Source organism: Eleutherodactylus coqui, chromosome 10 (genome assembly GCF_035609145.1).
Source record: "Eleutherodactylus coqui strain aEleCoq1 chromosome 10, aEleCoq1.hap1, whole genome shotgun sequence".
In the NCBI taxonomy this organism is placed as follows: domain Eukaryota; kingdom Metazoa; phylum Chordata; class Amphibia; order Anura; family Eleutherodactylidae; genus Eleutherodactylus; species Eleutherodactylus coqui.
The window spans coordinates 32921896-32949819 of NC_089846.1; the positions used below are offsets into that span (position 1 = coordinate 32921896).

General features: G+C 47.7%; 1 protein-coding gene across 2 annotated transcripts; it reads right to left on the reverse strand.

Annotated features, from left to right (window-relative positions):
• Positions 1–27884, reverse strand: WDR38 (WD repeat domain 38). 2 transcript variants are annotated; one of them, XM_066580792.1, is made up of 9 exons: positions 27602–27884; positions 23633–23753; positions 21436–21552; positions 15102–15199; positions 11605–11685; positions 9102–9224; positions 6488–6637; positions 4213–4260; positions 1–1552 (listed from the first exon to the last, which is right to left on the reverse strand). In XM_066580792.1, exons 1-9 carry the CDS (start codon positions 27668–27670, stop codon positions 1460–1462), a joined length of 900 nt encoding a protein of 299 aa, XP_066436889.1. In that variant the 5' UTR covers positions 27671–27884; the 3' UTR covers positions 1–1459. The 2 variants fall into 2 exon arrangements, with proteins under 2 accessions (XP_066436889.1, XP_066436890.1); XM_066580793.1 differs by lacking the exon at positions 21436–21552.
• Between the last annotated feature and the right edge of the window lie 40 nt (positions 27885–27924).

The following is a 27924-nucleotide window of genomic DNA, read 5'->3' on the forward strand; positions in this document are numbered from 1 at the left end:
TTTTTGGTATTAATAGATTTTATTAGTCATATGACACTGGATCAATCAAAAAGTACACATATGTGATAGCATTATGAGGGATTGTCCTGTTGTAAACTATAGATGGCTTATCCTTAGAGGAGGCCATCAATAGTAGATTGGCAGTAGTCTTCTGCTAGGGACCCCCGCTGATCAGCTGTTCTTTGGGTACGTTCCATTAGGCACTGCAGCGAATTCTGCAGGAGACACACAGCTCTGTTCCCACTGCAGTGGCCTAACTTGGTATTACACCCATTCATTTCAATGGAAAATAGACCTGCAATATCAAGCCTGGTCACTGCATGTGGAGCGGAGCTGTCTGCTTCCTGCAGAAATCAGCCCAGTGCACAATCACTCAGCCTTGGTAAACAGATAATCCCAAAGGGTCCCGGGCAGTAGACCCCCACTGCTCTACTATTGATGGCCTATGCTAAGGAACTGGACGGCCCCTTTAACATCCTAGGGAGAGGTGTTTCTTACAATAGTAAGTGATGGTATATGCTGGACCCCAACGGTCTTCAGTGTGTATCTGCACTGTGATGCTTCTGACCATATGCTGAGCAGGGAACTGCACCACAGCCTGACTCCCTTAAATGGGGCTGTATTGCAATTCCCCATACAGCGGCTGTAGGAACCCTAAAATGCGCTTATGAGAACAAACCCATTAAAATCAATCGGTTCTGTTCTCTGTGTTTAGGATGCGCAGATTTTGCATGCGAAAACACGGCAAACACCACCCTAATAGTCAGGAAAATACGGCAATTAATTCACCCGGTTGTCGCTGCTGTTTAGAAATTGGCATTCAATATAAATAGAGTAACAGTTTTGGTATTGTTGTATTTTGTCTACACCGGACGTAGGAGTGTAGACATCGGTTGGCCAGGCACAGCAGTAAGGAAGGGCCAGGCTGACAGCTGTATACGCTCCCTCTGGCATGTACGCTTCCTAGCGGCTGTTTCACAGCTGGCCTCTATGGCATGCCATGTCAGCTGCTGGTGACCCTGTGACTCTTCCTTGGCCAGCGGTCTCAGACTTTTACAGCTGCCGGCTCCTGCCAACCCTGGTAGTGTCCTGCCGCTGCCGGCAAGGTGGCATCTCCGCTCACCACCTCCCTGTCACATTTGCGGAGGTCTCCCATGGCATCCTCCGTCCACGCTGAAGCTGGGTTCACACCATGTTAGTGTCTATGTTCAAACTTTAAGTCCACGGGTTTCATTTGAATAGCCGAAAATCATATTCGAATGGAACCCTGAACGGAACCATTGACAAAGGTGCAAAGTTTGATCTCCGTTTTAGAAGGTGTCCATTTGTTTATGGAGGTTACAGCACTCAGTCAACTGTTTTTGCTCCTAAGCAGTCCAGGAAGTTTCTCTTGGTGTCTGGAAAGTTTCCAAGAAGCTGGAGGAGAATGAGTCTGTGTCCTGTGACCATTCATGGTATATTAGTACTGCGATTGGTGAAACCCCATAGCACCAGCCAGCATTAGGGTGCCTTCTGGTGAGAATATACAGACATGTGTCATCTCCAGCATGCTCTGCAATAGAAAGAGGTGGAATACATGTAATATTAGGAGTATGAGTAGTTATTATATAACATGCCCAGTCACATCCTACGCTTCCATGTACATCATTGTATCTGACTCCACATGCCCCGACCTTACATATCTTCATATCATGACATCACTTCTAGCTATCTAGTTCGTAAAGGGACAAAACAATCTCCTTTTGATGTACAGTTGAACATAAAGCTCCATACACATTTAGCTGTCCGAACCTGTGGTGTTGGACGACTCTACTGTGCACGAGGGTGACTCAGATTTGTCTTCACAGATGATGTCGGGGGGGAAAAGAAGGATCAGGGATACCAAATTTCAATGCCCAATCCTTTTGTGATAAGTCATCTCCAGAGCGGACTGGCTGTGGCTTACCTCCATAAAAACATGAACGCTTAGCTAAGCCGAACATACGTTTGTATGGGGTTGTTGGTTGAAAAAACTGTCGGTCAAATGATGGTTCGTCCGACAGTCGTTGAAGGTGTATGGGCACCTATAGGCTACTGTTGCCTATTATCGCCGAATTTAGGTTTGGGAGAGGGTGACTGTAATGTTGAAGTCCATAAACATGTCTGCTCCCTACTTTACCTCACATATCACATCTTGTATCCAAGCTAAAGACGGTACAACAGGGTACTAGGGCTTCCATGCCCACGCATATCACATCTTGTTTTCAAGCTAGAGGTGGTTCAACAGGGTGCTAGAGCCTCCATGGCCGCCTGTATCACATCTTGTATCCAAGCTAGAGGTGGTACAACAGGGTACTAGAGCCTCCATGCCTGCCCATATCACATCTTGTATTCAAGCTAGAGGTGGTTCAACAGGGTGCTAGAGCCTCCATGCCCCCCGTATCACATCTTGTATCCATGCTAGAGGTGGTACAACAGGGTACTAGAGCCTCCATGGCCGCCTGTATCACATCTTGTATCCAAGGTAGAGGTGGTACTAGAGTGGTACAGAGTACTAGAGCCTCCATGCCCATTCATATCACATCTTGTATCCAAACTAGAGGCGGTACAACAGGGTACTAGAGCCTCCATGCCCCCCGTATCACATCTTGTATCCAAGCTAGAGGTGGTACAACAGGGTACTAGAGCCTCCATGGCCGCCTGTATCACATCTTGTATCCAAGCTAGAGGTGGTACAACAGGGTACTAAAGCCTCCATGCCTGCCCATATCACATCTTGTATTCAAGCTAGAGGTGGTTCAACAGGGTGCTAGAGCCTCCATGCCCCCCGTATCACATCTTGTATCCATGCTAGAGGTGGTACAACAGGGTACTAGAGCCTCCATGGCCGCCTGTATCACATCTTGTATCCAAGGTAGAGGTGGTACTAGAGTGGTACAGAGTACTAGAGCCTCCATGCCCATTCATATCACATCTTGTATCCAAACTAGAGGCGGTACAACAGGGTACTAGAGCCTCCATGCCCCCCGTATCACATCTTGTATCCATGCTAGAGGTGGTACAACAGGGTACTAGAGCCTCCATGGCCGCCTGTATCACATCTTGTATCCAAGGTAGAGGTGGTACTAGAGTGGTACAGAGTACTAGAGCCTCCATGCCCATTCATATCACATCTTGTATCCAAACTAGAGGCGGTACAACAGGGTACTAGAGCCTCCATGCCCCCCGTATCACATCTTGTATCCAAGCTAGAGGCGGTACAACAGGGTACTGGAGCCTCCCTTCAATGTTCAGTTTTCTACAGTAAGGCTGCCTATCCACGGGCGATATGTCACTGTATTATCCGAGTTGATAATCTTGCTGCGGGTAACGCAGTGAATGCTTTCCAAAGGCTAACTATGGAAAGCGCAGCCCGATTTTTTTTTTTTACTTTTCCTCACAGTGAGCATATCTTTCAAGCTCACCGCGGATACCTGTCAGTTCTCCCCCCCCCTCCTCCTGCTCCCCCACGGCAGAACATCGCTAGCAATATTCCACCTTGGCCGTGGACAGGGGGCCTAAATGATCCTTCTGCTCTGATATTGTTATTACTTGTGTATATTAACGTTACAAACACACAGAGAAAGTTTCATTACATTCCAACAACTCCTTCTTAGGGTGCATTCACACGAACGTATATCGGCTCGGTTTTCACGCCCGGCCGATATACGGCGTCTTTCTCTGCAGGGGGAGGAGGCTGGAAGAGCCGGGAGCAGTGCACTGAGCTCCCACCCCCTCTCTGCCTCCTCTCCACCCCCCTGCACTATTTTCAATGAGGAGAACCGGGATGGGGCGGAGCTAATTCCCAGAACTTATTCCCGCCCACGTTCCGCCTCCTCTCATTGCAAATAGTGCAGAGGGGCAGCGGAGAGGGGGTGGGAGCTCAGAGCACTGCTCCCGGCTCTTCCAGCCTCCCCCCCCCCCCCCCCCTGCAGAGAGAGACGCCGTATATCAGCCGGCGTGAAAACCCAGCCGATATACGGTCGTCTGAATGCACCCTTAGGGAGGGACTTTTTTTTTGCTTCTCAGTTGCTCCTTAGCACTCTACCTCAGTATTAACAGAATTATAAATGGTACTTGGCAAATTCCCTAAGACTGAACCTTGTGCTATAATCTGATATCACTATTTATATTCAGTTTTAATTTAGAAAACTAGACATTGCTATTACTTCATGTTCCTACTCTACAACATACCTTGACGACCTTTAGGCATTTTCCGTTTTCACAGTCCCACAGTCTTACCTGTAAAAGAGAGTACAATGTTCAAGGGGTTGGACCAGAATCAACTTTTAGCAGTCATCCATAGGAGAGGTGATAAATGTTTGATCAGTGGGGGTCTCACCGCTGAGAAACGGGATCCCTTGTCCCCAGGGGCGTAACTAAAGGCTCAGGGGCCCTAGTGCAAAAGGTGAGCTGGGGCCCCCCCTCTATCTGTACCCGTACCCATACCTAAACCATGCTGCACAGAGCCATAACTTGAAGCTTCTGGGCCCTGATGCAAAACCTGTAACAGGGCCCCCAACTATAATGCTTTATTCATAGTACTGGGCTCCCTCTATGGAGAAGAGCGGCCTTATGGGCCCCTAAGGCTCCTGGGCCCGGGTGCAACCGCATCCCCTGCACCCTCTATAGTTACGCCCCTGCTTGTCCCCCTCGCCTCCTCAGTGCAGGCTCACTGCACCCTCCACAGTGAGGAGGAAACTGATTGGAGTGGCAGTCGTGCACGGGTGCTGCTGCTCCGTTCATTTTCAATGGCGCTGCCGAAGATGCCAGAGGGCTTGTACTCTGCTACTTCTGTCAGCCCATTGAAATGAATGGAGCGGCACTGCACATGCTTGACTGCCACTCAACTGTGGAGGGTTGCAGAAAGCCTGCAGTGAGAGAGGGGAACACAGGGTCCCCATGTTTGGGATCAGTGGGGGTCTTAGCAGTAACACCCCACCAACCTGACACTTTTATCACCTATCCCTTTCTGCTTCACAAGCATTCATTTGGAAACGGGCAATCATAAAGTAGCTCCTCAACCATTAATATTATACTTCCCAGAGTGGTTACAGAACCAGGACCAACGGTGATCTGTTGATCATTGAGACAGTTGCACATAGGAAGGAAATTGGGGTGGACTAACCCTGTCCCCCCCCCCCTGAAAAAATTAAGGAGCAATTCATGCTAAAATTGAAAAGACATTTGTGATAGAGCAGATGCTTGAGTCTGTTTCTGGAAAGGATAATGGCCATCTTTTGGGAAAACACATTGACAACCAATATGGCTGCCATCACATTTCCCACTGGGGTTCTCACCCAGACTTTTGAAAGGTAAATCAGAGTAGTTATATGGGGAGACTCAACTCCTGTAACTATATATAACTAGGCAGATGTTTGAAGGAGTCCAGGTGTTACCATACAGTGCGGCATGGGGTCCCGCGGTCGGCGCGCGTCGCTCCGGCGTCGGCTCCAGCAGCCTGGAGCCCTGTGTCGAGGTCATCCCAGCAGCTTGGGTTGGCCAGTGGGTGGCGGCATGGGCGTGCCCGCCCGTAGGGTGCCGCCCGCACTCCTCTGTGCTTCTTATACAGCAGTGGGTGGAGTTGCCTCCTCCCACTCTCCGCCCCTGGGCGGAACCTTGTGGTTAAAAGACTGGCAGTGAACTGAGCTCATTGCCAGTTATTGGTTCTGCATGCACCTAGCCAGTCTGTCTGTGGCTCCCCTCAGTCAGTCCCTCTGTGGCTCCCCTCAGTCAGTCCCTAGTTGTCGGTCAGCTCCCTCTGGTCCCCTATTACTCTGTCTGTTTGTGTTGGTTCTGTTTGCCTCTAATCTAGTCTGGCCCAGTCAGCACTAGTTGCTATCCAGCACCCTGCCAGTTTGCCTGTGAGTCCCATCTCCAGCCTTGCAAGTTTTGTTGGTCTGATTCATCTGCCTCCTCTGTCGGCACTCTGTTTCCCCCATTAGGTAGTTTCCTGCTTGTCAGCCGCCAGGTCCCTAGCCAGGGCAGGGACCGCCGTCCAGTTGTCCGCCTGGGGTTAGCCAGGGCCGAGGCAAGTAGGCAGGGACAGTGGGGGTGCGGGAGATCAGGGCACCCCAACTGGCGCTCGGGGGGCAGAGTGCCGTAACACCAGGAAAGCCAGACACATGTTCTAGAGTGGCCATATTGGATGTCAAGGAATTGCTGACTAACTACTCGGAGTTAAAGGAGATGTCTGGGGTACTTATTGAGTCCTACAGGCTGGTGCAGGTGTAAAGTAATATACTCACCTGTTCTGTGCTCTCACGCTCCAGTCCCTGGTTCACTCCGGCCCCCATATACTCTCATGTAGTATGGCCATGTTTTGTTTCGGCTGATGGCGGCTTATTACAGTCACACATATAAAGTTTCATTCCACTCCGACAACTCCTGCTAGTTGCTTGATTTCTTTTGACAATCTAGCTTTACAGTAGTAATGGTTAGCGATGCATACACATCATCCCTCTCCTACCATGTTGTCATGTCCAGTGGAAGCCAGAAGGATACCGTCACGGGAGAACGACAAGGTTCTTAACCAATCCAAGTGTCCTTTCAGAAGAAAGATCAAGGCACCGCTGCGTGGGTTCCAGACTCTGATTGTTTTGTCCCATGATCCAGAAGCCTAATCAAATAATTGGCATATCTTAATAATGAAGCATTATTTCAAAGGCCGCTCAGACTAAAATGGTTTGTCTTAAAGGGCCAGTGTGCACAAAATTCAAATAGGCCTATGTGAGTGTTTGAGCAACTTTTATTATTTAAAGGAGTCTTCTGGGACTGTAAGGACCCATTTACATGGAGCGATGATTGAGTGCCAGCTTCAAGTGATCATTTTGCATAAACTATTAAGTAGCTACTCAGCTACTTAATAGCAATTTAGTGTGCAAATGAAGCCTTTAGCTGAAAACAGTTAATAGCTTGAGGGCTCTTATCTGCTTTCAGTTCCTTTGTTCTCTGATGGGAAACAATGCTATCAGCACTACCCACGGAGAACTGCTGATAAGGCCAAACAACGATTTTTAGGTTGGACTGAATTTAACAATCAGCTAGCAGTGCCCGAAAAGTGCGTGATGGCGCGCATTTAGAAGCAAAGATTATCGCTAAAACGCTTTTTAGCGATTTTTGAGCGATCATCGCTCCGTGTAAATGGGCCTTTATACTGATGGTCTATCCTAAGCATAGACCATCCATATCAGATTGCTGGTGGTCTAAATTGTAGCACCTCTACCGATCAGCTGATATATTGCTGGAGCACTGCATCCCCTTCATTGTTTAGCAAACACAGATTTGTACCTTTGCTAGTGGCTGTTACAACAGCTCAATCCTATTGAAGTAGATGGGAATAAGTTGCAATACCAGCACAGCCGCTATTAAATGTATGTGCTTTGTAAACAATAAAGCGCTCACTGGCGTACTGTAGCCTTTTCAATCAGTTGATCATTGGTGGCGCGAAAAGTTGGAGCCCCACTGACCTAATATTGATGCCTGTCTACACAGCCGGCCTTAGCTATGTGTGATCCATGCGGTTGCACAGCGCGCCGACTGCCAACTTCTAGGAGCACTAGGCAGATGCAGGCTGGGGGGCGATAGCTCCCCCTTAGGTTTGACCATCCCCTTAGGCCTGCCTGGCCAGATGTTCTTTATCTATACTAGATTGACCCGATGACCGCTACCTGAACATAAAATGTTTCAAAAGTGGTGCTTGTGAACTTCTAAATCTGCTGGTTAAGTGATTATTCAGAGGGTCACTTTGTATTCGCAGCAGATATGTAATATAAAAAAGCCTACAGGTCTGTCTGTCTTTCTCTCTCATTGTTTCTCTCTCTCTCTCTCTCTGTCTGCCTCTCTCTAACTGTCTCTTTCGTTGTCTCTCTCTTTCTGTCTCGGTATCGCTCTGTCTCTTTCGTTCTTTCTGTCTTTCTCTGTCTCTATTGCGCTCTTTCTGTGTCTCTATCGTTTTCACTTGGTCTCTCTATTGCTCTATCTGTCTGCCTGTCGCTCTCGTTCTTTCTGTGTATCTCTCTGTCTGTTTCTCTTTATTTGTCTCTCTAGCGCTCTCTCTGTCTATCGCTCTGTGTCTCTTTATGCACGCGCTCTGTGTCTCTTTATGCACGCGCTCTGTGTCTCTCTATGCGCGCGCTCTGTGTCTCTCTATCGCTCTCCGCTCTCGGTTGGGCAGTGTATGGTGCAGCTTAGCAGTGGATGCTGTGTTGCTTAGCAACGCTTCACTCATTCCAGTGCATGGTTTAACCCTTTCCAATCCAATTTGTATCCTGGTTTTCCTAGGGGCTTACTCTTTTTCTGCTGTTATACAATGGTGCTATATGCTGGCTAAAGCCAGTACTGCATGAGGTGACACGTTGGATAGGCTCCGACAGCAGAGAGGCTGGCAATATACAGTAAGAGAACCCCGACGGACGTCTTCCAACATCGGAGCTGTACAGCCTTAAATCATAATGTCTTCAGATGTCAGACAGTGGATTGGAAAGAGTTAAGTAAACCAAAATCCATAGTTCACACGAAAACTGCATGATGCCCACGATTACATGTAACGATTATCGCTCTTTTTCGGACGTTTGAACAAATTTTGGTCGAGAATCATTGCATGTAAAAGGGCCTTAAGGCAGTGAAGGATAAAGAACAGATAATCCGTTAGACACTGCTCCCAAAGCTAGCCTACACCAAATCTATTAGTAAGGATGGTTTTACATCTGCGTCGGGGGTTCCAGTTTCCTTCTCCATTCGGGGAGCAGCAGAGGGGAATCCCCTGACCAAACGGCTCTGTCTTATGATGGAACTGAACAGTCCTGAATGGACCCCATTGACTAAATATTTGCTTTTTGCTGTAAGAAAAAGTGTTGCATGTAGAGTATTTTCTTCCGGTATTTTGTGCTGGATCTGCGATGGAACTTCAGACTGGAGGTTCCAGCGGGATGTGAAACCAACCTAACCCAATGGGTTCAGTGCTCAAAAAAAATGTTCTGTTTTGGTGAACTGACACTTCTGTTGCACTAAAAACCAAATCATGGATAAATGACCCCGAGAGTTTAGAAACAATCAGCATGCAGGCACCTGCACCCTCTTACCAGCATCCCAGAAACAGAAAAGCTCACGCAGCTGACATTCCCCTTATGTCCTTTCAGGACTCTCCCGGGTGCATCATTACCCAGACTCCACAGCCTGACAGTGTGATCCCAGGACCCCGTGGCCTGCAAGAGAAATCATTATTATTATAGTCATTTTCTGACAATTTTAAATTGACTGGATTCCCTTTAACCCCTCAGTGACCAAGCCTGCTTGCGCCTTTATGACCAACTAATTTTTTCTTTTTTTTTTTTTCATCGTCGCATTCCAGGAGCCATAACTTCCCTGAGGGAAGCACTCTCCAGCCCAGCAGCTCTAGCACCGCCCTCTCTCTTCATGCTATGGGGAATCCCTCAGAGAACCTCCCTAGCCCAGCCTCTCTCACCCCACTATAGGGGAATTCCCCCATATTTTCCCTGCTGAAAACAAGCACTGCTGCTTCAGGAGGAGAGAGAGATGGAGAGCCCCACGGGACTTTCCTTCATCTCAGTGAGGCTGAAGGGATACCCCATAGTGGGGAGAGAAGGAATTACCCTGCAGGGGACAATAAGGAAGTTCCCAGCAGCGGAGAATTTCCTTATTCTCCCCTGCAGAGGAACCTGCTTCATCTCTCTCTCTTTGCTCCTGGAGCAACAGCGCTTGTTTTCAGCGACACGCAGCTCCTAATCGTGTGAATGGGCAGTTTTACCGCTAATTAAGCTTGAGACTTGATAGCGGGAAATCTCCCATTCACGCTATTCTTTGCGGAGTTAGCCGTGATTTTGTTTGCGCGGCTAAGTTCTGTGCAATTTTGACGCTCATGTGAATGAGGCCTTACAGTATATGGTATTTCTGCAGACATTCTATTAACACTGGCCAGTCTTAATAGGCATAAATACATGGCAGCTCTGGGGGCCTTCAGAAGGCCTCTGGCTGCCATGACTTCTAGACGACACCACACGATGTCATTGTGGATGTGCCATTTGGGACCCCCAAATACCGATTGGGGCATTTAATTGCTGCTGTCAGAAGGGTTAACAGTCATGATCGTCATTAGAGATGAGCGAGTATACTCACTAAGGGACATTACTCGAGCGAGAAGTGCCTTAGCCGAGTATCTCCCTGCTCGTCTCTAAAGATTCGGGGGCCGGCGCAGGTGACAGGTGAGTTGCGGCGGGGAGCGGGGGGGGGGGGGGGAGAGGGAGAGAAAGAGAGAGATCTCCCCTCCGTTCCTCCCCACCCCCCGCTGGCCCCCGAATCTTTAGAGACGAGCGGGGAGATACTCGCTAAGGCACTACTCGCTCGAGTATACTCGCTCATCTCTAATCGTCATGAATGCTGATTGTGACTGTTGCGGACAGGTGTCAAAGACTGCCGTGTATAAAGCGGGCTCAGCACCTGATCCTGCTCCATAGATATCGCACGCACAGGACGTACATATTTGCTAAGAGGTTCAATATTATCCTTTTTTTTAATATAGTAATCTAATTTTCTCTATATGTCATCTAAGTTGTTAGAGATTTGGACAAGTTAAGTTTTTCTAATAGCAACCAACAGAATTGTGAATGCAGCTCTTGACAGCAACACAGGCTGTAACATATGACTCAATCAAAGTGCACATTTTATGTATATTATATATTTATGTATGCACTCAGTAAAATGTATTCATTCACTTTTTGTGTATTATAGTATAGTACATAATAAATGTTATCCATGCATTATAGGTCCTTGTAAGGAGCTGTAATACACGGCTTATTACCAACTGTAGGCTATAGAACGCCTCCTTCTTCTGCCTCTGATTTCATATAGCGAAAGTATATTGCCTCACAGAGGCAGCTAGCAACAGCACATTTAGGCACCTTGCACCATAAAAGTCCTTACGATTTGCAGCCGCCATCTTGCCCCACCTGTCACCGCTGATGGTCACGGCATGTGGTCTCCTCCTGTTCATAGTAGATGCTGTAAACTGGCCTCCTGTTAGCTATTGATTCTGGCTTTACCCTAACTTTGCTGCATTCTCCACTCCTGACCTCAGCTTGTTGTATTGGCCATTCTTGATGCTTGTCCCAACTTCTGGCCTGTGTGTACTCTGCTGAACCTATTCCGTGCCCCCTGATCTCTGGGCTATTGTGTTGAAATGTACGGTGCATGCCACATCTCTGGACTGCTCTGACTACGCCTCTGTTCACACGCCCAGGTACTGTAGCATCATCAGCCACATAACTGGGGTCACTAGTATAATGGCCTGGGGACCCTGCAGCGAAACCAACTGGTGGGGTGAAAAAGTGAAGACCAGGTTCCTCAAGTGTCGCCTCTAGAGTTGACCCAAAGTCAAACTAGTGCGGTTCCACATCTGCTGATTCAGATACAAGGTGCATACCAAATATATGAGCTCCTAACCCAATGCTCCGACTGACACATATATGCACCCTGGGCATCATTGTCCCCATATAGACACTTAGTTGAAGTTCTGTGATCCTTATTCTAATATGGCAGACATATTTTTTTCAATAGTACAATACTTACAAAGTAAGAACCATCTTTTGAGAAAGCGCTGCACTGAATGGCATCTTGATGGCCAACGAAAGTCTTTAATCTCTGACCAGACTGTTAAATAGAGGATATACACAGTAAATTTAGAATGCAGTTTATTTACACACTAGTGGTGGGCATAGCCCATTGTATAGTATAGCCCATTGTATAGTATAGTTTGGGGTCACATTGAAATGTCCTTATTTTTGAAGGAAAAGCACTGTACTTTTCAATGAAGATAACTTTAAACTAGTCCTAACTTTAAACAAATGCACTCTATACATTGCTAATGTGGTAAATGACTATTCTAGCTGCAAATGCCTGTTTTTTTGTGCAAAATCTACAAAGGTGAATAGAGGCCCATTTCCAGCAACTATCACTCCAGTGTTCTAATGGTACAATGTGTTTGCTCATTGGCTCAGAAGGCTAATTGATGATTAGAAAACCCTTGTGCAATCATGTTCACACATCTGAAAACAGTCTAGCTCGTTACAGAAGCTACAAAACTGACCTTCCTGTGAGCAGATTGAGTTTCTGGAGCATCACATTTGTGGGGTCAATTAAACGCTCAAAATGGCCAGAAAAAGAGAACTTTCATCTGAAACTCGACAGTCTATTCTTGTTCTTAGAAATGAAGGCTATTCCATGCGAGAAATTGCTAAGAAATTGAAGATTTCCTACAACGGTGTGTACTACTCCCGTCAGAGGACAGCACAAACAGGCTCTAACCAGAGTAGAAAAAGAAGTGGGAGGCCGCGTTGCACAACTAAGCAAGAAGATAAGCACATTAGAGTCTCTAGTTTGAGAAACAGACGCCTCACAGGTACCCAACTGGCATCTTCATTAAATAGTACTCGCAAAACACCAGTGTCAACATCTACAGTGAAGAGGCGGCTGCGGGATTTTGGGCTTCAGGGCAGTGTGGCAAAGAAAAAGCCATATCTGAGACTGGCCAATAAAAGAAAAAGATTAAGATGGGCAAAAGAACACAGACATTGGACAGAGGAAGACTGGAAAAAAGTGTTGTGGACGGATGAATCCAAGTTTGAGGTGTTTGGATCACAAAGAAGAACGTTTGTGAGACGCAGAACAAATGAAAAGATGCTGGAAGACTGCCTGACGCCATCTGTTAAGCATGGTGGAGGTAATGTGATGGTCTGGGGTTGCTTTGGTGCTGGTAATGTGGGAGATTTGTACAGGGTAAAAGGGATTCTGAATAAGGAAGGCTATCACTCCATTTTGCAACGCCATGCCATACCCAGTGGACAGCGCTTGATTGGAACCAATTTCATCCTACAACAGGACAATGACCCTAAACACACCTCCAAATTGTGCAAGAACTATTTACAGCAGAAGCAGGCAGCTGGTATTCTATCGGTAATGGAGTGGCCAGCGCAGTCACCAGATCTGAACCCCATTGAGCTGTTGTGGGAGCAGCTTGACCGTATGGTACGCCAGAAGTGCCCATCCAACCAATCCAACTTGTGGGAGATGCTTCTAGAAGCGTGGGGTGCAATTTCACAAGCTTACCTCAACAAATTAACAGCTAGAATGTCAAAGGTGTGCAAGGCTGTAATTGCTGCAAAAGGAGGATTCTTTGACGAAAGCAAAGTTTGATGTAAAAACAATGTTATTTCAAATACAAATCATTATTTCTAACCTTGTCAATGTCTTGACTCTATTTTCTATTCATTTCACAACGCATGGTGGTGAATAAGTGTGACTTTTCATGGAAAACACAAAATTGTTTGGGTGACCCCAAACTTTTGAACGGTAGTGTATAGCATAGCCCAACATATAGTATAGCCCACTGTATAGGTATATAAAGATTTATATATTCTGAAGAAACTCCTAAGTGCTGGCCCATCCGTTGGATACTTCTGATGCTGTGAGAATGGGTCTTTAAGTCCGGACCCACTACAGGACTGTGCACCGTCTTTTGTTTCTCCTTCCTTTGGTTGTGCTGCTATCATTGTATCATTTTGAGACTTGTATCAATGTCAAGTATGATATCATCAAAAATAGATTATTAGTAAATCTACCCATAGGACATAGACCGTAGTCTGCTGCGGGACATCTAGGGTCCATTAGTGGGTCAGTCTTGACCCATCAGAGTTTTCAGGTTCTTTGGTGGTCAGTCCAGGCTTGTACGTCATACAGCTGGATATGGCTGTTGTCAAGACCGGTGGTTCGCGGGGCCCCCGTGTCCATACCGCTGGCCCTGTCACCCAGGCTGCAGCTGTGCGGCACAGGCAAGCCCTGATTCTGGTGACCTCCTCTGGCCACTGCATTCCTCCTCGCTGCTGAGTTGCTAGGGACGCGGCGGGTGCCGCCCCGCACCGCATCCTCGTCACCATGCCGAACAGGCGCGAGTCCTTGGCATCCGCCTGTCCTGCAGGGCTGGGGGCGGGTTCCCCAGCGCCTCGGTGAGTGTATTCTGCTGCTGTCAGGCTCCCCGCCCCAATCAGCTGCTAGAGCGGGATCTCTGACAGCATTTAAACGCCTCAGTGCCTTCCAGCATTTGCCAGTGTTAGTTTGGTCTTCAGTTGCACTCGCATTTTTTGGAATTGCCTGTTCCCCAGTTTTTTACTATTTGCTTGACCCAGACTTCGCCTTCGCCTGACCCTTTGTACCGCGTACCTTCCTGTTGCCGACCCGGATTGTCTGACTTGCCTCTGTGTTTGTTTGTCCCAGTGTCTGTCTGTATCAGTCCCTGTGCCCTGTTTCTCTAGTGAGTTTAGGGACGTCAGCCAGTTGTCGCCCTGGTGTATATTAACTGCTGCTCTTCTCTGCCGATACCCCTTTGAACCGCAGAAGATGACGGATGCAATTTTCTAGCTACCTAATGTACACTATGCTCTACCGCTCTTTGATTCGCCAGAACTGATCCCGTGATCAGTGCTGGCCAGTCAGAGAGCAGGTATAGGGTAGTCTAACACTACCAATGCACTGTGGGGACTAGTTAGTCTTAAAATTGCATTAGTCATCTTGGATGACTGAAAGCAAGACCAGATTTTGTCCCAAAACTGGAGGGTTGCTAAAATATTGATTTGCATAATGGAGTGCGTTGCAGCACTTGTATGTGTCCCCTTCATAGCTTACATAGAAAAACTAATACTTACATGTATATTGCAGTACTGAGTAAGAGCAGTGAGACTGTGGAACTCTCTGCCTGAGGACATGGTGACGGCGAGCACACTAAAAGAGTTCAAGAGGGGCCTGGAGGCCTTACTTGAGTGTAATGATATTGTATGTTATAATCATTGATTACTTCAGAAGGGTTGTTGATCCAGGAATTATTCTGATTGCCGGATTGGAGTTGGGAAGGAATTTTTCCCCCCCTAAAATGAGTAAAATTGGCTTCTACCTGATGTGTTTTCTTTTTTTTTTTGCCTTCCTCTGGACCAACAATTGGGGGGGGATAGGCTGAACTGGATGGACATGTGTCGGTTTTTCAGTCTTGCACAACATGTTGCTATGTTACATCGTACCTGCACTTCCCACAGGATGATAAGACGATCCCATCCAGCAGACAGTAAACAGGCGCCGTCTGGGCTGAAACTAACAGTTTCCACACTTTTAGAATGATCTGAAAGGAAGTGAGCTGATGAGAAAACTGTAGGAAACATACATTTTAGAACAACAATGGTATCCGGTTAGCATATTTCAAAAGGGGGGAGTGTACCCAAACAACCAATCAGGTTGGTGGAATTGCTCAATACTACTAAGGTGGGGAGTAAAAGGCTAATATTAGAGATCAGCGAGCACCAAAATGCTCGGGTGCTCATTACTTGAGCCAAACTTTTTGTATTGCTTGAGAGCTCGTTTCGAGAAACAAACCCCATTGAAGTCAATAGGAGACTCGAGCATTTTTCAAGGTGACCCATGCTCTGCATAGGGGAGGGTGTGTGATTCACCTGAAAACATCAGAAAGTGATGAAAACGCCACAGAAACGGAGAGGGAACAGCAGGGGCAGCATGCATGGCTGCATCTGAGGCTCCCAGGGCGCACTATTAAGCCAAATTGTGGACAAGAGCCTGGTGGTCACCCCCCTAACAATTTAGTTGCACCAGAGCATAATCAGCAAGGCACACGCGCTGGCACATCTTAGCTAAGCACCACACTAGCTGCAACGAAGACCAATCACCGCCTGCGGGTGACGCCACTGCCTCTTCTCCTTTGTTAAATGCTGGCATTGCTGTCCAATCCCCCCCAGGATGCAGGCACGAGCCTGCGTCCACAGCGTACTGAAATTTTTCCCAGCCCAGCGGTCCAGTTGTCCCCATCCCAGACGGGGTAAGGCGCACCCTTCACCTACTCAGTTGGCCACAACGTACTGAAATTTTACCCAGCGCAGCGTCCAGCTGCCCTCATGCCACACGGTCGCTTGATAGCCACACCACCCTCATGTCTATTTATAAGTGCGTATTGGATGAGGAGGAACAGGAGACACAAACTGCAGAGGGTTGGCGGGGCCAGGCAGCGACCCTTTTTGAAAGTGTGGTCGATAGCCCACAATGCTGATAAGAATTGATGATAAATTAACATATGATCATAATTCCAATCCCATGCCACCTCCGTCACAAATTTCATGAGCCACAAATGTGGGCATAAAGGGGACTCAGATGCCAGTACTTCTACACATCTCCACAATTCAACAACCCATTTTAAAACAAAAGATTTTTTTACCCAGAGTGCAGGTGAACCCCTGAAATATTTTTTTAACCCTTTCCAGTCCAATGTCGGGCCTGCCCCGACATCATCATTTTCCTCCACAGCTCCGATGTCGGGGCAGGCCCGACACTGCAGTGCAGGAGTGCAACTGCACCCGATCGTCAGACACATCGGGTGCAGATGCACTCCTGCACTGGTCGTCATCGAGGACCCCCGAGGAGAAGGCAGAAAGGGTTTTTAACCCTTTCTGCCCACTCCTTTACACATTACATAGCGCTCAATTAGCGCTATGTAATGCATAGATTCCGGCCGGCGATCATGTGACCGCCGGTGTTACCTGACCCCCAGCGGTCACATGAACGCCGAGCCGGGAGCCTGCACCGTGGAAGGACCTGCTTACCCGACCGGCGTCTTGTGCATTCTCCTTGTGTCTCCCGACCCGGCGATCATGTGACCGCCAGGTGTCACCTGACCCCAGCGGTCACATGATCGCCAAGCCGGGAGGCAGAAGGAGAATGCACAAGACGCCGGTCAGGTAAGCAGGTCCCTCCCTGCACCCTCCTGAACTCTGTCAGATCAGGAGGGTGCAGGGAAAATGTATTTTTTCTCACCCATTCTCCCAGCTCCAATTTATTTGCAGCTGGGGAGAATGGGTGAGAAAAAATAAATGGATTGGAAAGGGTTAACATAGAGCTCATACTTGCGTAATGGGATCCAGGTGGCGGTCTACCGACAGGCAAGCTACCGCCTGTCCCAGCCTCTGTCTCTCCTTGAGGGGCTTTTTAACCAGCACCCCAGGGAAAGACAACATGTACTATGAAGAAATTAGAGTGGCCAAACCAGGACAATTCATTCTGTCTCAGTGTCAGATAGCTTGACACTGCGTTGGGATATATTTGTGGACTCTGTGGGCATATGAAGCTGGAACCAGCATGTTTGCTAAACTCTAGTGGTGAACCTTTTCAAAATTGCGGGCGAGAACCTGGAGGCGGCCCTCAGAAAAAATTGTTTTGACAGAACCTGGAGGCAGCCCTCCAAAAAACATAGTTTTTACAGAGACTTTTGGCCCTCTGAAGAATTGGCTGTTCAGCATGCTCACATGCTGGTTTAGGAGGAGGAGGAGGAGGAAGAGGAGGAGGAGGAGGAAGATCAGAGAAGGATAGACCAAGCTACGTTTCCCCTTTTTTCGGGTGATAGAGGGTACATGGTTCTCCAGTTCCAGCTTAAAGATACTTTATGTTAAGCTGCTTTCCACCGGTGGAGAAGAGAAGTCTGGGGAAATCCAGATTTGTTCATCTTAATAAGTGTAAGCCAGTCGGCGCTGTCAGTTGACAGGCGGGTACGCTTATCCGTGATAATCCCCGCAGCAGCACTAAACACCCTCTCTGATAACATGCTAGCAGGGCAGGCCAGCACCTCCAAGGCGTATACGGCAGGTTCGTGCCAAGTGTCCAGCCTTGACACCCAATAGCTGTATGGAGCAGAGGGATCACAGAGGACGTTGGTATGGTCGGCTATGTACTCCCTCACTATCTTTTTACACTGTTCCCTCCTACTCAGCCTAGACTTGGGAGTGGTGACACAGTCTGCCTGGGGTGCCATAAAACTGGCAAAGGCATTGGAGAGTGTTCCCCTGCCTGCGCTGGACATGCTGCCTGTTCCCCTCGTCTCCCATGCTAGTTGGTCCAAATGAACTACGTCCTCTACCGCTAGCATTGTCAGATAGGAAGTTTAGTATCAGCTTTTCCACCAGGGCCTTGTGGTATTGCATCACTCTCGTACTCTTCTTCAGGAATGAGAGTGGAAAGGTTCTCCTTATACCGTGGGTCCTGAAGGGTGATCACCCAGTAATCCATGTTGGCCAGAATTCATCTAACGTAACGCGAGGGTCACCGGGAAAGGCAGTTTAACGTGAAGTCAGCCATGTGTGCCAGAGTACCAGTATGCAACACATCGCTGTCCTCACTAGGAGGATGACTCTGTCTCCTCCTCCTCCTCTTCAACTCATACACGCTGAACAGATGTGAAGGAATAACATGGGTACCCTCTACAGTGTGGGCAGCAGTCTCTTCCCCCCCTCCTCCTCGTCCAATATGTGCTGAGAAACAGACCTGAGGGTTATCTGGCTATCAAGCGACGTATTGTCATCCCCCATCTCCTGTTCTATCTGCACAGCGTTGGCCTTAATGCTTAGCAGCGACCTTCCCAGCAGGCAAAGCAGCGGGATGGTTACGCTAATAATGGCGGCATCACCGCTCACCATCCTCAAAGATTCCTAACACCTGACAGATGTCAGACATCCATGCCCACTCCTCTGTGAAGAAGTGCGGAGGCTGACTACTACTCCGACGGGCATGTTGCAGCTGGTATTCAACAATGGCTCTACACTGCTCGTAAACCCTGGCCAACATGTGCAAAGTTGAATTCCAGAGAGTGGGCACGTCGCACAACAGTCAGTGAACTGGCAGCTGGAAGCACGGTTGTAGTCTCCTGAGGGTGGCAGCATCTGTCATGGACTTTCTGAAATGTGCGCACACGCAACGCAACTTGCTGAGCAGCTCAGACAAATTGGGGTAGTTTTTAAGAAAGCGCTGAACCACCAGATGGAACACGTGGGCCAGGCATGGCACGTGTGTTAGTCTGCCAAGCTGCAGAGCCGCCGCCAGGTTACGCCCATTGTCACACACGGCCATGCCTGGTTGGAGGTTCAGCGGCGAGAGCCGCAGATCTGTCTGCTCCGTCAAACCCTGTAACCACTCTTGGGCGGTGTTCCTCTTATCACCTAAGCTCAGGAGTTTCAGCACGGCCTGTTGACGCTTCCCCACGGCAGTGCGGCAGCGCCTCGAGCTACCGACTTAAGGTGACGTGCTCACAGATGGTAATTTACAGGTGGAGGAAGGTAGGACCTACAATCCTTGGTGTGGGTAGCATGTGAGGGGACCCAGGGTCAGACTCTGTCCCAGTCTCTACCAGGTTAACTCAATGTGCCGTCAGGGAGATGTAGTGTCCCTGCGCTCTAGCACTTGTCCACTTGTCGGTGGTTAAGTGAACCTTCCCAGTGACCGTGTTGGTGAGGGCACAGTTAATATTCCGTGACACGTGCTGATGTAGGGTGAGGACGGCACAGCGGGAAAAATATTGGCAACTGGGGACCGAGTAGCGCGGGACGGCCGCTGCCAATGAGGTTGCGGAAAGCCTCAGTTTCTACCAGCATCTCCAGGCTCAGCAGTTTGGAGATATACACTTTTAGCAATTGTGCATGCTGGTGGGTGGCTTCATATTTGCGCTTGCGTTCTAATGTTTGTGTAATGGACAGCTAAACGCTGCGCTGGGACACATTGGTGGAGGCAGTGGAGGACCGTGCAGGTGACGGGATGGATGCAGGGTGGGATACGGTTCCAGTCCCTTAGGTCACAGGTCCAGTCCCTTGACTAGCGTGAGTGAACTGCGTGGAAGACTAGGTGATGGATAAATTACTGGACGCATTATCCGCTATCCACGTCATCACCTTATCGCACTGTTGTGGTTTTAATAATGGTGTACCACGCGGACGTGCAAACTGTGAGATGAAACTAGGAAGCGTAGATACGCGCCGTTCTACTTCTCCCTCAGCAGCAGGCACTGTTTCACCCCACCCAGGACCTCGGCCTCTGCCCACACCCTCATTCGGATGCCCATGTCCTCGTCCTTGACCCTTACCCCTAGTGTTGATCATGTTGTATAATGCACTGCATCGAAATTCTACGCAAACTGCGAGGTATTTTGCATATGCTTTAAAGGAGATGTCCCGAGGCAGCAAGTGGGTCTATACACTTCTGCATGGCCATAATAATGCACTTTGTAATGTACATTGTGCATTAATTATGAGCCATACAGAAGTTATAAAAAGTTTTATACTTACCTGCTCCGTTGCTAGCGTCCTCGTCTCCATGGTGCCGACTAATTTTCGCCCTCCGATGGCCAAATTAGCCGCGCTTGCGCAGTCCGGGTCTTCTCCTCTTCTCTATGGGGCTCCGTGTAGCTCCGTGTAGCTCCGCCCCGTCACGTGCCGATTCCAGCCAATCAGGAGGCTGGAATCGGCAATGGACCGCACAGAAGCCCTGCGGTCCATGAAGACAGAGGATCCCGGCGGCCATCTTCAGCAGGTGAGTATGAAGACGCCGGACCGCCGGGATTCAGGTAAGCGCTGTGCGGGTGGTTTTTTTAACCCCTGCATCGGGGTTGTCTCGCGCCGAACAGGGGGGGGGGGTTTAAAAAAAAAAAACCCCGTTTCGGCGCGGGACATCTCCTTTAAGCCAAAAATAGACAGTGTAAAATGGGTACAGTCTTCTTATATAGTGCGGATTGACAGGACACACACAGGGGTATTTTACGTACAATTTAGAAAAAAATAGACCATGTAAAATGTATACAGTCTTGTTATATAGTGCGGATCAACAGGACACACAATTGGGCCTATTATGCAAATGCTTTCAGCCAAAAACAAATTAAAAAATGAAAAATGAGGAGTTTTGTTAGTTTCTAAATACTCTCTGCACACCAGTAGCAGTTTACTGTATAGAACCAGTAACAGTATGCAGTATACAGCCGGATGCTTGTGAATGCTTTGGGCGCACTACTGGTCCCAGGCAGCCAAACTGATGATGCACAAAAGTAGAGTTGTAGTCCTAAAAAGGACTGTTGGGTTCTTTGAGGATGGATCCCTACCTAAACGCTCCTCCTAACCTACACTAACCCTCTCCCTAATTCACAGCAGCTCTGTCCCTCAGCTAATCCAGCCTCTGTGAGGCGAGCATCAGGTGACCTGATCCGGCCAGCCAATCACTGCTATAGACGTGCACTCTGCAGCAAAATCCACAGTTAGCCGTGCAAATTTTGGAGCGTAATTCTGGTACGGCATATGCCATAATGCTGTAACAGAATATTCCGTCCTGCATGAACGGTCCCTAACGGCGCTCTATTGATGGACAAAATAAAGAAGTCGTGTCTCAGATGGAAATAGAGAGCATCTTTTTTTCCTTAAAAAGGGTTTTTTATTTAGTAAAAAATAGTAAAACCTAAATAAGTAGATCACTTGTTCTGACCTTCACGATAGTTTACATCTAATTGTTACCCTGCCTTATATCACACTGGAGTTTCTTATAACATACCAGTTAGCACATGGAGACAATCTGCCGTATCCACCCTCCATATCCGCACAGTGCAGTCATGTGATGAGCTGGCAAACAGGGAGCCATCAGGGGAAAAGCAGCAAGACTTTACTGGTCCTACGGAGGCACAGGGGACAAGGGAGATATTGTCACAAGTCAGACCAGAATGTATGACAGACCGATTAATATGCTAGCACTAAAAAAGTATATTTCTGAAATCAGACCATATCTTATGGAAACAATGCATATTTTATGTAAAATAGTACTAGAAACAGCAATAATGTGTTTATTTATGTCTTTAGTTGTTTATTATGATTATTTCTGGTTCTATTTAATGAAACACGTATACATTTGTAGCAGTGCACAAATGTACCACTAGGTGGAGCTCTCAATATCCAACTATTAGTACCTATAACAAATATTCATTCTCTCAACTTTTTCATGTTTTTTCCTGTTGCAACATTAAGTCACAGTGAATTTAATTTAGCATTTGATGCTTATTAGCATATAATATGTTTTACTGTCATGGTAAAAATAAATGCATGCAGAGTAACCCACAGTCATTACATTTATTAAAGGGCACTAACTTTTCAGACAACTTCTACTCAGTCATGTACTAGCTTCTGCTAGTGTCATCAATTTTGTGATAAACTTTCATTAAAATGCTGTTGCTTCACCACTATAAATTAGGTTTGAAGCGGCTGCCACTAGGGGTCTCCCTTTCTGATCTTCTGCAATGCACTGCCTGTTGCTGAGCTTCTATGGTTATTAAGATACTAGGACCTGGGGTTGGTGCTGACGTGAAGGGGCTATCTTTACAGGTTCACTACCCTGCACTCATAGGCTGACAGATCTGCAGGCATGGTGTCTGCAATCTCTATCTTTCCTGCTGTTACAGCATTTATGTGTGCCTACATTACTTTGAGATTAATAAGCATTTGGCCAGAAAGCCTCTGAATGCCGGAATTGTCCTGGGAGAGCAGAGGGGTGGGCATTCAGATGCTGTCTCCCTGCTGGTTGGACAAGAGACAGAACAGTGCAGATGGGAAATGAGGGAAAGAAAGTACAGGACAGTGAACTACTGGCAGAATGTTAAGCTTGCTACAGGCTCCTGCCTGAAAGTGCATGGCAAACAGCAGGACATCAGAAAAATGGGAAAGTCCACATGAAAATCAGTACTTAAAAACATCAAACAGCAGAAAATGAGTGTAAGAAGGACCGGATGTATTTTAGAAAAGTTGTTAAACTCAAGTACATTTCAAAGTGGATGTGTCCCCTAAACATGCTGCCCTATATGTGCTGCTCAAAAATATTGTGAGGCAGCATTTTCAGGCGACAGCTCGGTTTAAAAAAAAAAAAAAAGATTGACTACAGAGGTTTTCACCTCCATCACTGCAGTGTACCGGAATCATTTTGGGAACTGACATCTACATTTAGGTCCCCTGCACACTGACGGACAGCATCCCATTATAGGGCGATGAGGATTTGCACATTGAGATTTTTTCACAAGGGGTTATGGTCAGCATGTAAAAACTTATCACATGTCCTACTCCTGTCTGTCTAATGGATGGTCAATAGGACACGCCAATGCAAATAGTGCTCAGACTGGTGTTTGTGTGTTGTCTGATGCGAGGAGCGCCTGAACCTCTCAGGAGCAACTCTAACACAGGGCTAGTGTGCACCTAGCCTTAGAAGTCACTTATTCACACATGCTGTAATTGCTATCAAATATGTTCTTACTAAATACGGGTATGGTCCCACAGTGCAGCAACCACAATGTCTCCAAAGGCCCACCCACCAACTGCAGCCAATGGCTGCAGATTTTGCCCATTATTCTGCCCTTCTATTGGCAAGATCTTATAGCAATTGGCCACTGTGGGTGGGGACTCGGCCACATTGTGGTTACCGCACTGTGGGACTGTACCCTAAAAGCACTTTTCACTATCACTCGCCAAGCCAGAGACCTGCTGCCCACTGATGAGGGGCAATCACCTCGAAACAGCTGTCTGTGTATGGAATTCTGGCTTTGGCTCACAATTCCTAGTCATTGTTATAAGGCTTGTTAGAAAGTCAGACACTGACTTGCAGGAATGCTGCCTTCCAATAGGTGGCACTGCAGAAGTATTGTTCCATCTTTCATTTGCATATCCCCTTAAACTAAACACCTGAGTCGGCGGCCCTGCTATGAGGCACTTACCTGCGTGTCCCGTCACTTTATGCCTCAGTAACCCACTCTTGGCTTCCCACACATGGATACGACTGTCATCAGAACACGTGAGGACAAGCTGATAGTCTGGAGAAATAGCGCAGCAATTCACCTGCCAAAAGCACAATGAAGGAAGTTATCCTGCCCATCAGTATCAGTCAAATCCTTCCTATGACAGATAGATTTTGCACAGTCAGCCCTTTAAACATTAAAGTAGCCCCATAAAATACTAATAAAGGAGTTGTCCACCTCTACAATATTGAGGCCTGTCCTCAGGATAGATCATCAGTACATGATCGGCGGGGTCGGACATTGGCCGATCAGCTGTTCTCTGAGTGGCTTTCACCTTACCAATGGGAATGTATGAATTCCGTGCCGGCATTACCAACCAGGCCGCTGCAATATGTAGGGAACTACCTGCTATCTGGTCTGCACACACTGACATCTGCCGAGAGACCTGCTGGGCGGCAGACCCCCACTGATCAATAGTGTACAGGTGGACAACCCCTTTAAGGCTAAGAATTAATCTTGCCCTATTGCCTTTTCATTTTCCTTAAGTCGGTGTCACATGGGTGTAAGCACGTCTACATGCACATTTGCAGGATGAGCGTTGCATTTTTACGCATGCCTATGCGAGTTTTAGGGTGACTACCCACTACAGTTTTTTTTCACTGCTAAATTTGCAGCAGTTTTTTTTTTCTGCAGGGGTCTATGGGACTTGTAATGTTAAAATCACGATCGCGCAACATCGCAATTTACCGCGAAATCGTGTTTTTTGCATGCATGGAAATATCGCAGGAGCTTTCAATAGATTTCAATGGTAAAAATTGCATCGCACTTTTTTTTTTTATATAAGTTCCCACAAGAAATAATGGTTGCTTTCTTACAAGGAATTGTCAAAAAACAGGACATGCAGCAGTTTTTAATCTTGCAGCATCACTGAACGAAAAATGGCTCATATGAAAAATGTATTATTAAAGGGGTTGTCCCGCGGCAGCAAGTGGGTCTATACACTTCTGCATGGCCATATTAATGCACTTTGTAATGTACATTGTGCATTAATTATGAGCCATACAGAAGTTATAAAAAGTTTTATACTTACCTGCTCCGTTGCTGGCATCCTCGTTCCCATGGAGCGGACTAATTTTCGCCCTCCGATGGCCAAATTAGCCGCGCTTGCGCAGTCCGGGTCTTCTCCTGTCTTCAATGGGGCCGCTCGTGCAGAATGCCGACTCCGTGTAGCTCCGCCCCGTCACGTGCCGATTCCAGCCAATCAGGAGGCTGGAATCGGCAATGGACCGCACAGAAGCCCTGCGGTCCACGGAGGAAGAGGATCCCGGCGGCCATCTTCACCGGTAAGTATAGAAGTCACCGGAGCGCGGGGATTAAGGTAAGCGCTGAGCGGTTTTTTTTTTACGTCCCTGTATCGGGGTTGTCTCGCGCCGAACGGGGGGGGGTTTGAAAAAAAAACAAACCCGTTTCGGCGCGGGACAACCCCTTTAACACGTGCGAGTGCCGTCCATATCACTATCGGAGGAAACTCGCACCTCAAACTCGCCCCTGTGAATGCACCCTTGCAGGGAATCTTCTGACCTTAGATAGAAGGGCTGTTTTTACGTATTTTGGCTTCTCCCTGCCGGTGTGACGACCTGTGCCGCAGTTTCCATCTTTTCAGGTGGCTGTAATAAATGTCTTGGTTCATCAGATCGGGAGAAGCTAGTGAAATAGTATTGATTTTATGTAGAATAGTGCAATGTCTTACTTCCCCTGTGGAGGCGCTGCAGGCAAATTGAACACTTGTTGAAGACTTTCCCACACAGTTCACAGACAATTTTTTGGAGTTTTCAGCCATCAGAATAACCCGTGCAACAGAAATCTGGATTCATTTGATGAGGCGATGTTTTTTCACTACTGACTGATCCAATTTTTGGGCTGCTACGATGTGAGATCACACTGCGATTTGTTTCCCACATAGCATCGCTCATGTGCATAGCCCCATTTAAAAGTATGAGGTTCATATTTGTGCGAGATTCGTGCGCCCGTGTGAAGCCGGCCATAGGTTGGACTCACATGGACATATTTGTGCACACATTATATGCAGAGAATAGAAGCTATTGTTTTCAGGAGGTTCCCTCTCTGCTATGCAGCATGCTCAAATTAGGTGATACCTGTGTGAATGGCGCAACACGCTGCACAATTTCGCAGGGAATTGAAACCACCTAGCACTAATTAGGCTGCATGGCCTTTTAACTCACTTTAGAATGGTCCTCAGCGGTGCAAAAAGTACAGTAAAAATTGCAGTTATGCGTGCGATAACGTGACGTTCAATGTGCATAAAGTCGCGTTACCGCATGTTTTTCTGTGCTTAAAATCATGTGAAGCCGCCCTTACTCACAATTAATTTATGTGCTTGATACTGAAACCCCATGGATTTGCTTTGGGATATTCAGACCTGCGTTAATACATGCATGAAAAAAATGCAGCATGTCCTATTTTGGTGCATATTATGGGCCCAAATAGCCCATTTAAAGGGGTTGTCTCGCGAAATCAAGTGGGTTTCAGCACTTCTGTATGGCCATATTAATGCACTTTGTAATATACATCGTGCATTAAATATGAGCCATACAGAAGTTATTCACTTACCTGCTCCGTTGCTAGCGTCCTCGTCTCCATGGTTCCGTCTAAATTCGCTGGCGGCTTGCTTTTTTAGACGCGCTTGCGCAGTCCGGTCTTCTGCTCTCAGCACGAGCCGCTTCAGCCTGCTAGCCGCTACAGCTCTTCTGCGCATGCGCAGACGAGCTGTCACTTCTCGGGAGCGCGCTGGAGCGGCCATTCTGTATCATCCTCTCTTAGAGGAAGGTGCAGAAACTTGAGCCGCCTAGCTGTCCCAAGAAGCCGCCCAGCTGTCCCGAGAAGCTGCCCAGCTGTCCCGCCGTCCTGCCGTCCCGCCGCCCAGGTAAGTGATGGGCCGGGGGGGGGGGGGGGGGCTGCCGCTGGGCCGGGGGGACTGCCGCTGGGCTGGGGGGACTGCCGCTGGGCCGGGGGGGCCTTCGTCTGTTGTCAGGGGTCTAGCGCCGGTTACTGGCTGCCTGGCGGTGGGTGACTGTGTGCCGTGGTCGGCCGCGTTCAATCCAGGGGTCCGGTCGGTGGCTGCGGGGCGTCTGGTTGTCAGGGAGACACAGCTGGTAGCGTCTCGGGAGCGCGCACGTCGGGCTACAGCAAGCGACGGGAAAAATGCCGGCGGCCATCTTGGGAAAATTTTTATAAGTTGCTGAAACGCTGGAACGGTAAGTACAAACCAGCTAGAAAAGTCATTTACAGGGGGGCTTAGTAATGTATGCTTAATAAGGGGGACTGGGCAAAAAAAAATTTCACTGCTTCCTCGAGACAACCCCTTTAAGTCAATGGGATTGCGTAAAAACCCACGATATATGCGCATCCACTGCATATTTACACATAAAATCAATGGGCTATTCGTGCCTTTTTTCTGTGCGTGTGAAATATGCAATGTATGCGCACATAAAATAACCCTCAATGTGCAGTAAATTCGCACCGTTTCGGTCCGTAAATACAGCGTGTATTCACCTACCAGAACTAATGTGAATGAGCCCTTAGCCACATCCCCTTCAATGCATCTTTTTCAAGCCTGTCACACGTGCCATGGGTCTTTCATAAATATGGAACATGTCACTTGCGCCATTTTTCTGGTGATAAACACTGCCCCACTGTTCGAATGCAAATTGATATCATCTCATTCGCTTGTGTCTAACATGCAGACGCTGCAATTTCCTTATTTTCCAGGCAAATTGAAGGGCAATGAAAGGCAACATGAATGTTGCTAAAACTCCATCAGTGAGCCCAAATATTTGTTACATGTAACCAAAAGAATAATCCTGAATAAACAAACCTAAGATGACTTTGTTTAGTGTTTTGCTTCTATCTGGTTACATTGTTACTAACCTCCCCTTTATGCCTCTCAAGGTATCTCACTGTGCTGCTTGCAAAGTATTCTCCCGGACTCCTCCACATCTTCACTGCATGTTCTTAAGAAGCCGCTCCTGCTGGGTTCAGGTCTTCTGCTAGGCCTTGTTATGCAAAGAAAGCTTTCCTGTTGCCAAGATAGCAACTAGCTGAATGGTAGGCTGGAGCGGCTATTCACATTCCACTGCAGCCGCTCCGCTTTGTAGCCCAGGCATTGATCAAACACTGAACTCCTCTCCTTGTAAGGTGCAGCATGCCAGATCCTGCGCTACCTGCTGTAGTATTGGAATCCGTGAAAAGCA

Coding starts and splice junctions, on each gene's coding strand:
- WDR38 (XM_066580792.1), bottom strand. CDS start 27,670: ATGTGGAGGAGTCCGGGAGAATACTTTGCAAGCAGCACAGTGAGATAC. Junction 21,553..23,632: donor TAAAGTGACGGGACACGCAG/GTAAGTGCCTCA, acceptor GTGCCTCCGTAG/GACCAGTAAAGTCTTGCTGC. Junction 6,638..9,101: donor TTTCTGTTTCTGGGATGCTG/GTAAGAGGGTGC, acceptor TTATTTGATTAG/GCTTCTGGATCATGGGACAA.